Raw genomic sequence first — 13,197 nt, 5'->3', positions numbered from 1 at the left:
ATAGTGCCAGCCACTACGACCATTGCCTTTAAAGCACAATTCGATCGTTCTTGAGAAGGGAAACAAGAAACCTAGCTTCTTTCATCCCATTAAATCTTAAACTAAACTAAAAACTAAGTGACACCTCTGCACCTGTCAGTTACCCCTCAGTTACACCTCCGTACCTGGAAGTTACACCTTGGTTTCAGCGACAGGTTATGTTGATAGTTGGAGGGTAATGACAATACATCCACGTACACATTTGCCTAGCCCCATGTCAGTTCACCAAGCATCTTGAAATGTGTCGACGTGCAATTATTTAAATTAATTTGTGATACAAACGTTCTAGATACAGTAAGCTAAAAGGTATTGTTATGGAAATGACTTCTGGGGGTAAAAGATGTTTAATATAATGAATGCAGTTATTTACTTAAAGAGAATGTTTAGCATAAGTGTAAAGTGATTAAATGTGAGATAGTTATGCGTTGCTTTTATGTATAGTTAGACACCGTCCATTCATTCTCATGTGTGTTCCTAAAATTATCATCCCTTTTGATCTTTTATTTGACGTTTTTCCCTTTGGAATCTGTCTTAAAAGTGTCTTCTTTAGCGCTCACCAGGTCACAGGCGCAAGTATGCCGGAGGTGGGAAAAAGAAACATCTTCGTAAAGCCGACCAACAACTGAGCGTGCCGGGACAATGGCGGCTGAAGGGTCACAAACGAGTTCACCCCGCCCATGGACGAGGCTGTGGGCCAATGGTGAGTGAAAGGGGAGGGGCGTGGCACGTTATTGATGACGCCCTGGCCCGAGGGGATAAAGGATGGAGTGAGGGCGGAAGCACGGAGGAGAAGCCTGAATGCTCTTGAGGAGAGCTATGCGCTTCTCTCGCTCCTACCAAAGCCACAGCCACTCTCCGCTCGTGCCAGAGCCATGCCTTCTCCTCTCCTCGAGCCACATGATGGAACATGATGGGCCATTTCTCTGCCAGAGCGGCTGGGACCTTACTCATTCTGTGGTGCCCTGCCGGACACTGCATGGTATTTCTGTCTTGTGATTTCCTCTGTCTCTCTCATGTGGAATGAATGATTGGGATCTAAGGCATAGGATAATTAATGTCTCTGTTCATTGATTTTGTTGGGCACATACACACAGTAGTTGGGTTAAGGGTTTTTATTGTTCACTAGCAGAGTACCCGCTCTTTGGGCAAGCTTGTTCCAAGCATGCCACGTGTTCTTCTGATACATACCTTTATCTGGAAAGTGTACCGGCAACTGAGCTGTGTTCAGCAAAAAAAAAAAACCCGGGTTATGTGCATGAAGAAAAAACATTCCTACTGCTTATAATTAAAAAGCCTCACTGCACTGGAAAATGTGGGGACAGGAATACTGCACTGTAAATGGTGGTGTGGAAGAAATTCAGTTCTTCTCTTTCAGAGTCTGAGACCATTTACTAACAGAAAACAACATCAACAAATAACAACAAACATGCACATGGGAAAGAGGATAAACAAGACAAGCAATATCAAACACGATCCTCTTTCTGCTCAAAATGCACAGAGCAATTGTCCTTATACTATTCTGGACAGCAAAAGACAAGAGAGAGCTAAACATCTAGCAAGGGCAAAATGGAGGGGAGGGCCGACAGGCGTGAGGAAGGGAACTGCAGAAATGGCCACTTTGGGAGGGAAGAGGGATAGACACGCTCAGGTCACGATTGCAGTGTGGGAATACAAGGTCGGCCATGAGAAGGAGAGGGTGATAACAGAGTTAGGACGAAACATGAAGAGGCTGGGTGGATGGAGGCACAAGCCTATTACTTTGATCATACGTTCCGCTCACCATTGAGCAACAACATTCCAAAAACACCCAGCCTTGATCATACATTCCATTTTTTATGCTGTAAGCAAAGCCTTGGCCACCAAAAGCCAATAGTTATATAATTGTCCTTGGACAAGGCGTCTGTTGCAATCACCTTCCGGGAGTTATTTAATTACCACCAGACAATAGGGTGCCTCTTCTCTGTCTCTTGAGCAGCTGAGCAGTTTCATTTAAACATTGGAAACACGTGTTTTGGATATATATATATATATATATATATATATATATATATATATATATATATATATATATATATATATATATATATATATATATATATATATATATATATATACATATCCTGGTGTTGGCGCAGTGGTTCAGGCAGCGGCTTGGGATCCAAGAGGTCCTGAGTTCAAGCCCCGTTGGGCCACTGAATTAATACACCAGGGGGTTGACTCAGCCTGTCATCCTTCCGAGGTCGGTGAAATGAGTACCAGTATACTGGGCGGGTGTATACCCTGGTTAAAATAGGTGTACCATATCCCTGTGTCGTAAAAGGCGACCAGGGTTGTGTCAGGAAGGGCATCCGGCGTAAAACATGTGCCAAATCACTATGCGCATCATACGGATGATCCGCTGTGGCGACCCCTAATGGGAGCAGCCAAAAGAAGAAGAAGATATATATATATATATATATATATATATATATATATATATATATATATATATATATATATATATATTGTTACGGTTGTGGAAATTCGCAAACCACCATTCAGGTCCCGTAGGTGAGATATCTATGTAAGTAAATGTGTAGTTAGCCCCAAACCCATTGTTTAGAGGGAAAAAATGTGATTCATTCGGGCTGTGACGCTTTGAGATAGCCGTTTTTCTGTTCTATCTTTATTTTGAACCAACCATGCTCCAACCATCACACAACAACAACAACGCCAACAGCCACGATCTTTTCCTTCACAACTCGCCCCCGCAAACATCGCATCACCTCCATTCCAAACGGCACCATGGCCATAAACCACCACCATAAACCCTCCACCACCTTCACCCCTCTCCTTCTGCGGCCATTCCCGCACCACCTGTGAGCACCGAGCGTCGGGCTGTACTGGGCTCGTACAAGATACGCGCCGAGCCGCGAGTGCAAAATGCGGCCTTTCCGAGGAGAATTCGGATCAGGAATGCTACACGCCCACTTCTGATCCGTCCAATCAGCAAGCGCGGGGTGGTTTGGCCCCGCCTCCAGGCGCGTCTGTGTGGAATCGAGATATGCAAATTCTAGGATCAGGGGAGATTCACGCCCCTTTTTCTCCGTCCAATGGGCGAGCGTGGCTCCACCCCCGAGCTCGTCCTGATCCGGAAATTTGCATATGGGTTCTCCTGCCAGCCTATAAAACGCTGAGCGCAAGGCGAATCAGACCAGAGTCAGTTTGGAAGAGCGGAGTGGAGTCGGAAGGCGAGGGCGTCCTGGTGGATTTCGGCAGTTGGCTGAGGAGAATTGGGGGAAGAGTCCGAGGAGCTCGGGTCCGAGGAAAGGAAGACGACGGTCGGCGACGAGGTCGTGGTGGAATCGCTCGTCACGGGACCCAAGCAAGCCAGCTATACTCTTTCCCCAGAGCATCAACAATTCCCCCTTTCCCCCGCGCTGAGATAGTGCGAAAAGAGGGCCCCGTTCCCACCCCACTCCAAGCGGTGCCAACTAAACCCGCGAAAGAGCACGAAGTCGGGGCACCGCCGCACTGCCACATTTGCGGCTCATCACGAAGACGTGGGTAGGATCCACCCGGTCTCGCGGACCTGACCGCTCCTTCAGGTCCCGCGCAAATATTGGCCCACAGGCCCCGTCTGCCCCCTTGTCTTTGAGGGTGGCCTTTTCTTTTGCTTTTGAGTAAATGTGTTGTTGGCGCCGTCTGTAAAGTAAAACTGTTTAAGTGTTGCTGTGTGCTCGCGTAGTCGGTAGTATCTCTGCGTCATTGTTACTTTTGTTGCATTTGCTATATGTGTGCTCTCCGTGTGCCGCGGAATAAATGTGCATCATGTTGAACTGTTTTCCCGTTTCGCTTCATCTTTTCTTTAATTGAATCTCCATCTTGCTTCACGTAAAGGGTTGGTAGTGGGCTTAATACGCCCGATAGTTAATTGGAACCGTCGAGGCCGATGATAACACCGCTCGGTTATCCCGATAGTACAGATCACTTAAGCGCCCGTGTCCGGAGTCGACCTGCGGCGAGGTGCGATCGCCCGGTCTACCCTCCGCGTGGGTACTTAGGTAGGTCGAGTTTGGCGAACAACCCTATCCCACGTGGGTGGCTGATTGGCACGATCGTGGTGAGGCCGAAAGGCCCACCCGTGACTAGCTCCCGGCGTTAGTCCGAGAGGGTCACGACAGAATTGTCCGTCCGGTGGGCGACGGGCCGCGATTCGAGTCACGTGGCCGTCCGCACGCCGGCGGGCGTGAATTCGCAACAATATATACATATATATATATATATATATATATATATATATATATATATATATATGCTGTATATATATATATATATATATATATATATATATATATATATATATATATGCTGTATATATATATATGCTGTATATATATATATATATATATATATATATATATATATATATATATATATATATATATATATATATATATATATATATATATATACATATTTCAATGAGATAAAGCACATAAGATTTAGTCAGACGCAGATAAAGCACATAAGATTTAGTCAGACGCAATTTTATCTTGCTTGTATATTCATGTACATCACAATGGAGATCAAAAGACTGTAAAAGGAGATTTTACTGACAGTTAATTTGATTCCAGTACAAAAGTAACACCTTTTTTATTTCACTGTTAAAAGCAGTAGTAGCAAGTTAAAACAACTAAAAACAGCAAGTGAATATAATTGAGAATGCATGAATATAATTAATTTTATTTCTTCCGCAGTCGGGACTCGTAATACCCTCCCACACCTGGAGGCGGCGCTACACGATACACATTTACAAAGAGAATCTGAGTCCCCCATTCCACCCCACCCCGCAAGACCACCGACAAACATAAAACACCCCTAAACATTAACTGGGGTCATGCTGATCCTATGTAGCAAATTTGAATGTAATCGACCCAGAACTGTTGGAGGAGGAGTGTGCCAAACAAACAAACAAACACACACCAGTCCGTGAATTATAGGAAGGATTCCTCGTGATTGCTTGCCTTCCTTTTGTTCCCATCCCTGTAACCATTAGCATTCTTGTTCATTATTAAATACATTTGGTCTCAGATGAATTCTGGTCTGGTGGCTGCTTTATTTGGTGGTTTTATGAAAGACCCGTTCCGGGAACGATTGGTCACGGTCTCTGCACCACTAGAAGACCCCGTCACTTGACTCAGGTTGCTCGGCCTGAGGTTAGATCCAGTCATGTGAAGCCCTATCGGCGCAGCACTGGGTCACTTAAGACTTCCAATCTGCATGGTAATGTCGTCGTCAGATGCAGATCCAGCAGGGAGGTCTTGAAACGGTCACCTGCTGTGGTTGCTTTGACGTGACTCTCTGGAATCGAACCGGAAAACCAGAGCGACAGATGGCTGTTACAATATAATCCTGAAATGTTATACTTTACATTCATGGCATCATATTTTACCCTCCTGTACACTTTTATTTTCCAATGGCAATGGGGTTGGCAGTATAGCGAAGAGGAACGCACACTCACCTTTAAGCTGTATATCCTAGGTTCCAACTCGATCCAATTACCAACTGTCATAACAGTCGCTACTAAACTGGAAGAAGTTTTGAGGAGACTCGACATGTTTAAGGCATTCTATGCTTATCACGTCCCCCACAGATGAACGGGTCGCAGCTGTCGCGACTTGCTCGGCCAAGGTGAGCGGCAACGATCTTTAACGAGAAAAGCTGCTTAAATGAGTCTTTACGCATGAATGATGAATCCCATTGCCTGTCTGATTTTTCGAGCCATCACACTATCTGTGGACAGTATATGGATTGTCTATTTTGGGGCCTCGTATGTGATTTTCCTCGGCCATGGTTTCAAGTGTGATGTGCGATATTGCCATCGACATCCTTTCAGCCCAATTGTGACCTTTATTTGATGTATAACCATATTCCTAATGTTCATTAGTATTGTTTAATACTTGCCAGAGGGAAATTTAGAGAAAATTTGACGTACTTATGCATGGGCAGTTTATTGGGTAACAGTTGCTGGTACACCTATCGGAAGTAAAAAAATATTATCACCAGTTATCCAGTTCAATCAAGTCGTGGCCAACCTCTGGTGACATTCCTAATCAGATGTCTTCAAACATCCCTACCCTGCACTGCTTTCTGAAGCTCTGGCAGAAACAGCTTGGTTGCAGCCTTTACCCCATCCATCGGGGGTGTGTTCCATTACCAATCAGCTTATTATTGCTTGCCAAGCCAGCCGTTCCTTATCAACTGTTTTGTTGGAGTGTTTGCTTGAGTGCTTCTCATGTACATGGTGGTCTAATTTCGTCAAGCACTGATTTGTTTGTTCTTCTTACAATCCATCAAATTAAAATTTGTCTCCAACACCACATTTAAAAACAGTCAATATCCTTCCTTCCTTTTTAACTGTCGATGACTCACACCCATAAATTGCAACTAGAAATAGCAGATAATTCATCAGCCTCCTCTTGGTTTGTTTTGTCATGTCTTTGTCTTTCCAGATCTTTGTCAACCCTGACATTATTGTTCTCTCCAACATTAATCGTCTATTAATTTGTCCTCTACATTCTCCACTCACTTCGACCTTAGAACCCATGAAGATGAAACTTTCCTCTATTTCCACATGATCGTCTCCCAATCTGAACACGTCGATCTTCTCAGTTGACAAGATTTTAATATTTTTCAAGTTTAAATAAAGACCAGCTTTTTTACTTTCCTTCTTCACGGTCTGCAGTAGTTTCATGAAGTCCTCTTTTCTTTCTACCAACGGAGTGGTATAATCAGCTGACCTTAGGTTGTTGATACATCTTCCATCAATCCTGACTCCATCCTCTATGAGCCACGTCATCCACATTATAGTTTTCATCAAAATTATTTTAACCACAAATTAATAGGTCAATTTCGTCCAACGATAATAATATCAACATGGGAGCCGGCAGGACAGCCTGGAGCTGCGCACACTCTCCTCTAATCTGTCTAGCCTGGGTTAGAATCCCACCCAGATCTAAATTGTCATCCCAGTGTTTCACAGGCAGGATCCCACTGTGTCCTTCACCAAGAGTAGGTGAGCTATCAGCAGCACCATGAAGAAATTACAAATTCATGCCTTAACCTTAGTCGAATGTCAGGCCTGGCCAGCCGGTTCGTGAAAGACTGGGCCAAGCTTCCCACAGCCAACCCGACAAGAACGTGGGAATAATTGTGGCCGTTGAAGAAGAATAATGATAAGAAGAAGAATATTAAGCCACCACCATCCCCCCTCTCACCACCCCTCTGGCCACTCCTGGAGAGATTGGGTGTTTCTCGTACATCAAATGCAGGACAAACACATGACGAGACATCAGTGTAGTTTTACATGAACTACAAGGACGTAACTTGACAATGGACAAACACATGGAACATGGGATTTGAACCTGGGTCCCTGACACAATCGGTTGAAGTGCGCACACTGATGGGACAAACCAGCTTATATCTAACTTCGTCAGCAAAAGGAGCCATGGACATAATTCAGTTGGCAAGCTGACACTTCAAAACGATTTTCAAATGATTGTGTGGTTTTTCCAAATGGGACTCATTAACAATTATCTCTTGAGACTGCTCATTAGGTACTTTGAAGTGTTGAAAATGTTGAAAACACTTTGCAATTGTGACCGAAACTCAGATTACAAGTTCAGTGTGATTTTATTTTTTTTTTAAAAGAAACTTTGGAAAGTGTACATTCACACTCTGGCTGTTTGACTTCTACTTTCTCTCTTTAATGTGTGTTTCAACCTTGACCTTTTTCTTCTTCCTTTTCAAATGAAGCTTTATCTTTTTAAAAAAAAATTATTTTTCGATGGGAATTGACATCTCCGTGGGGTCCTGCTGAATGTGACCGTATGTGTAAGCTTTTAATGAACTGGTTTGTTCTCCTGATTTGGGGTTAAGGTCCAAATTATAAGTTACTCTTTGTGATGAGTGCTGATCGAAGCGTTTTCAAATACTCGTGATGATTCGGCACTGTTTGATTCAGGGTGTGGTTCAAAGTCCTGTCCTTGGGATGTTTTCTGTCATTATTCTTTCACACACGTTCATTGTACATGTATCCTGTTACAACTTAAAAGGGCAAAGGATTCCTGTGACCGGTTAGGACATGGAAAAGGATTCAGGTGACTGGTTAGGATATGGAAAAAGATTCAGGTGACTGGTTATGACATGGAAAAGGATTCAGGTGACTGGTTAGGACATGGAAAAGGATCCAGGTGACTGGTTAGTACATGGAAAAGGATCCAGGTGACTGGTTAGGACATGGAAAAGGATTCAGGTGACTGGTTAGGATATGGAAAAGGATTCAGGTGAGTGGTTAGGATATGGAAAAGGATTCAGGTGACTGGTTAGGACATGGAAAAGGATTCTGGTGACTGGTTAGGATATGGAAAAGGATTCAGGTGACTGGTTAGGACATGGAAAAGGATTCAGGTGACTGGTTAAGACATGGAAAAGGATTCAGTTGACTGGGTAGGTTTTTTTTGTTTTGATTTTTTTTTCAGTACCTTGACGACGCTTGTGGAAGAGCGAGAGCAGAATGAAACAGAACAAAACGGAGAGAGGTAAACACCACCAGCAGAGTAGAAGTGACAATGGGGCAAAGGATTCAAGTGCTTGCAAGTTAGGGTGTATTGTAATAATCTTCATGATTTCATGTGTAAACAGAGCATTTAACACTGAAACTTTAAAGGAGTACTTTAGAAATACAGAGGTATATTGAGGTCAACTCACAGTCTTAACATTATATTACAGGTGTGTGTGTGTGTGTGTGTGTGTGTGTGTGTGTGTATTTTTTACCTCCTGGCTGTAATGGTGAGCATCAGCCTCAGATTATGTCTCACACTGTAAAACCGCATAATATGTAAAGAACAAAGAACAACCATATGTCTGCCACCCAGATGATTGTTCCCACTAATGCAAACCAATCAACTAGAAGACACATGATGCGATCGGTGGGTAAATCCAAATGTCTGGAGCATGTTGAGTACTCCCCTGATCTCCAATGGACATACAGTCCTACACCAAAGTGTCACCTCCAACCCAGAGGCCTCAGCCCGGTGACTGTCAAACAGACAGAGATGATGTGGCCCCATTGGTTCAACATTAAACGGAGCCGCCTAGCTGGATTTTGGGCTTATTTAATCAACCCATAAAACCGCATAATCAACATAGAACAAAAGCCTGTCTGCCACTCAGACAATTCTGCCGTGTGATGGCAAAACCTAGTAAGTCCGGCTCCAGACAATTTGAGTTATCAAGGAAAAACATTGGCGTCATGGGATTAAGATACCATATATCAATATAGCTTTATTTTGTCATATTATATCATTATTATATGTAAGTTGTTTCAGGACAAAGTTTTATCCAAATCATGCTGTTGATATTGATGGTAAATTACTTACTAGGTTTTTCCAACACTTTGGTCGGGTAACTGTGAACTTTCTAGGTTTTGCCATAACATTATCGAAGTGAATGCTCATGCTATATTTAATTTAAGTACACTTGGAGGACAGGAAAAACCTAGTAATTCCAGATATGGGTCTAACTCAAATTTCACCAAAACCGGACTTGCTAGGTTTTGCCATCACATGGCAGAATTGTTCCCACTAATTAAAGTCAAGAAACCAGAAGGCAACTGTGATCATGTCATTTACATGAGTGGCTGGGCTGATGCCTCGAGGGCGGAGGTGGCGCTTCGGAGTGCACGTGCACAGGACTTATGTCTGTCTGTTCATGGAGATCGAGAGAGGACTCATCACGCTCCACACATTTACATATATATATATATATATATATATATATATATATATATATATATATATATATATATATATATATATATATATATGTTATCCCTGTGTCGAAAGAGGCGACCAGGGTTGCGTCAGGAAGGGCATCCGGGGTAAAACCTATGCCAAATCAGAATGCGGATCATAACGGATGATCCGCTGTGGCGACCCCTAACGGGAGCAGCCGAAAGACGAACAAAATATATATATATATATATATATATATATATATATATATATATATATATATATATATATATATATATATATATATATATATATATATATATATATATATATATATATATATATATACATAGGGTGTCCCAAAAGTCACCGAGAGATTTAGAAATTAAATAACATTTCTGTTTTTTAATAATTTGTTTTTCTTTTCTTTTCAGAATTTAGATTAACATTTGGAAGTTACCCATGGAAAAATTCACAACTGAACAAAGAACCAAACTCGTGGAATTTTATTTTAAATTTCATCGATCAATTATTCATAAATAAAGCAAATTTATCTACATTTTGTCAATTTTCATTTTGGTATAAAAATAATCAAAAATTATTTTTAAAAAACAGAAATGTTATTTAATTTCAAAATCCTTATATTAGGTTACTTTTGGGACACCCTGTATATATTATGTAAACAGGAATAAATACATGCGTGGGGCTCGTGTGATAAAATTCTGACTCAACCTAGGATTCAAATCCAAGGACCTCATTACTTACACAGGACCTCCAAGGCCATTACATCTTTTTCTTCCTTTGCTATTGCACGGCACCTGGAGGCCAATCCAGATTGTGCAGACCAGTACAATTGCAGATACGTTCAAGATTTTAAGCCGAGATCGAACTACAATGCATTTATGTATATATATATATATATATATATATATATATATATATATATATATATATATATATATATATATATATATATATATACACCCACCCACACCTAGACACATATGAGATGGGGAGGGGGGTGGGTATGGAGGGTTAACCAAGCCTCTATGCCATATCTCTGACTATTAACTGATTGGGACCATCACTACTGATGCAAATGCAATGACTATGCTTCAGAGTTTTCTCATGCACCATGGGTATGAAGCAGTATGTGGAAGCAAACATCTCGACGAAATCGAGAATGACGGTCAAGTATTTCCTGAAGATGCTCGGCAGCATGAGTGAGACGCTCATCTTCGTCTTCCTTGGCGTCTCTGCCATTTCTGGTCCCCATGACTGGAACTGGATATTCATCACTTCCACACTCTTCTCCTGCCTCATCTGGAGAATGCTTGGTAATGAAATCTTGTTTGTCGTTTTTCTTTTTTTTTCTGAATCTGATTAAAAAGGGCTGTTGCTGTTATGAATCTTCACATTTCACTGGAATTAAACCTCTGATTTGTTGCGGCATTTGTTGACGTCCACTGCAGTGAGCCGATTAGACCGAGTACATGCTTTCCGAGCATTTTTTCATCAATCATCCTTCAAACTGGGAGGAAAATGCTGAGCTCGCACATTCAGCCATAGAGTCAAACTGTTACTGAAATGTCAAACTCAACCTGCCTATTCGTTCTCTTCTGATAATGCAGGAGTCTTCCTCCAAGCGTTTCTGATGAACAGGTTCCGCATGATCCCAATCTCATTCAAGGACCAATTCATTATTGGTTATGGTGGTCTTCGAGGAGCCATTGCCTTCTCTCTCGTTTACCTCCTTCCCTCAGAGTCCTTTGTTCACAAACCATTGTTCATTACAAGCACCATTGCCCTCATCTTCTTCACTGTTTTCATCCAGGTTTGTGGGGGACGGAGAAGGACAAACGCCCATTTTTTTTTCGTTTGTTTTGAAATTCCCTTTTGTTTGCAGATAACACAGCCAGCCATCTTTGCGCCTGCACTCGTGGTGACACCATCTAATGTCTCACCTTCTTTCTTGACATTCCTTCCAGGGGAGTACAATTCGACCACTTGTGGGGCTTCTGGACGTGAAACGCAAAGGGGAACAAGAGCCTACAGTGTCTGTGGAGATCGCTTCACGAGTCAGTAACTAACTGTCTTTCATGACCTCACACTCATTTCTAAGAACTGACGTTAGTTGTAACTGAGCAGTGATGACTTGAGGTGTATTTTCGTTTTGTAAATTATAAATGCATTTGTTATGGCCACAAAGAGCATGCGCAATAAAAGTTACACTGCTCTGAATTGTCTTTAGTTTCTGGACCTGCTCCTGGTGGGTATAGAAGATCTCTGTGGTCACTTTGGTCATCACAGTTGGAGAAAAATGTAAGTGTTAATTTCTTATTCTGTTTTTTAAAAAATTTTTTACAAGCTAAAAGCTCGTTGGTGACGCTTCCACATCCATAATGTGCAACACAAGGAGTTTATGAAACGTGGGATTCTTTACTGTCTCTTCTGGATAAGGGTAATTGCCTTAGATCTTAAAATTTGGCCAGTCTTGTTTGAAGTCCATCTTGGGAGTATTTTGTACACAAATGAATGAAATCAGGTGGGAGAGTCGGCTCAATGACCACCACCACCCTCCCTCAAACTCCAACTATTGCCCACCTCGGAGAATGATTTGGATCCAATGATTGGATGATTTTAATGAAATTATGAGGCAACATTTATCTTGGAATATGATGAAATTCCGCAAGCCAGCAAGCATCCACACAAACCAATATCTCCATACCTCTCGATCTCCAATGCATCCAGCTACCTATCTAAATCCCATTTAAACTTATCTAGCCCTCTGATGCCACTATCTTACCATGCACTAACCACTTTTCAACTGATAGACCCTTGCATTGAAATTGTCCTAACTCATTTTCTTTACCCTCAAGTTATGGCCCCTGTTCCTAACACTGTCCACTCTGTTGAAACACCCCACTGCACCTAACTTGTCCATACCTTTCATGATCCTAAACCTCTCCATTAAATCCCAACGCAATCACCTCCTTTCCAATGTATAATGTCCTGTATCCTTCAAACGTTCTTCATAGTTCAGTCTAGCTAGCCTTGGAATCTATCTCGTAGGTCAGGTCAGGTATGGGAGCATGTGCCAGAGCAGAGCGTCACTGCATCCACTTTACACCAGTACTCCAGGGGCCTCAGTCTGACCATCCCTCAGGCAAATGCCGGGCCCATCCCCATCTGCTTGAGTTGATGATTAACCTGCTGCAACCATGAGGCACTTGGTCGGCCCAATGGCCTCCTCCACTCATGAGGCTCCCTCGCTGAGAGAATCTGGTGAGCAGGATCAGCGTCAGGAAAACGAGCCACAGCCATCCATGCAGCTGTCCATACTGCTGCTCTCCATACAGCCGCAGCTGACACTCACGGACTA

The 13,197-nt window shown here is 42.5% G+C and overlaps 1 protein-coding gene across 5 annotated transcripts in view; it reads left to right on the top strand.

Moving 5' to 3' along the window:
• The window catches only part of LOC147010725 (sodium/hydrogen exchanger 2-like), a 101,106-nt gene that overhangs the window by 47,892 nt on the left and 40,017 nt on the right, over positions 1-13,197 (top strand). For 4 of the 5 annotated variants that reach the window (XM_085860428.1, XM_085860429.1, XM_085860430.1 and 1 more), the window contains 4 exons: positions 10,935-11,152; positions 11,447-11,649; positions 11,804-11,893; positions 12,067-12,137. In XM_085860428.1, the coding sequence (XP_085716554.1) occupies positions 10,935-11,152; positions 11,447-11,649; positions 11,804-11,893; positions 12,067-12,137 (582 nt within the window). The remainder of the gene's footprint in view (positions 1-10,934; positions 11,153-11,446; positions 11,650-11,803; positions 11,894-12,066; positions 12,138-13,197) is intronic. The other variant, XM_085860431.1, reaches the window with a different exon arrangement.

Source organism: Eptatretus burgeri, chromosome 16, assembly GCF_056783735.1.
Source record: "Eptatretus burgeri isolate ZD-2024b chromosome 16, Ebu_testis_v1, whole genome shotgun sequence".
Lineage (NCBI taxonomy): Eukaryota > Metazoa > Chordata > Myxini > Myxiniformes > Myxinidae > Eptatretus > Eptatretus burgeri.
Note: the sequence above shows the minus strand (reverse complement) of the source record. Positions and strands in the feature narration are given on the sequence as shown.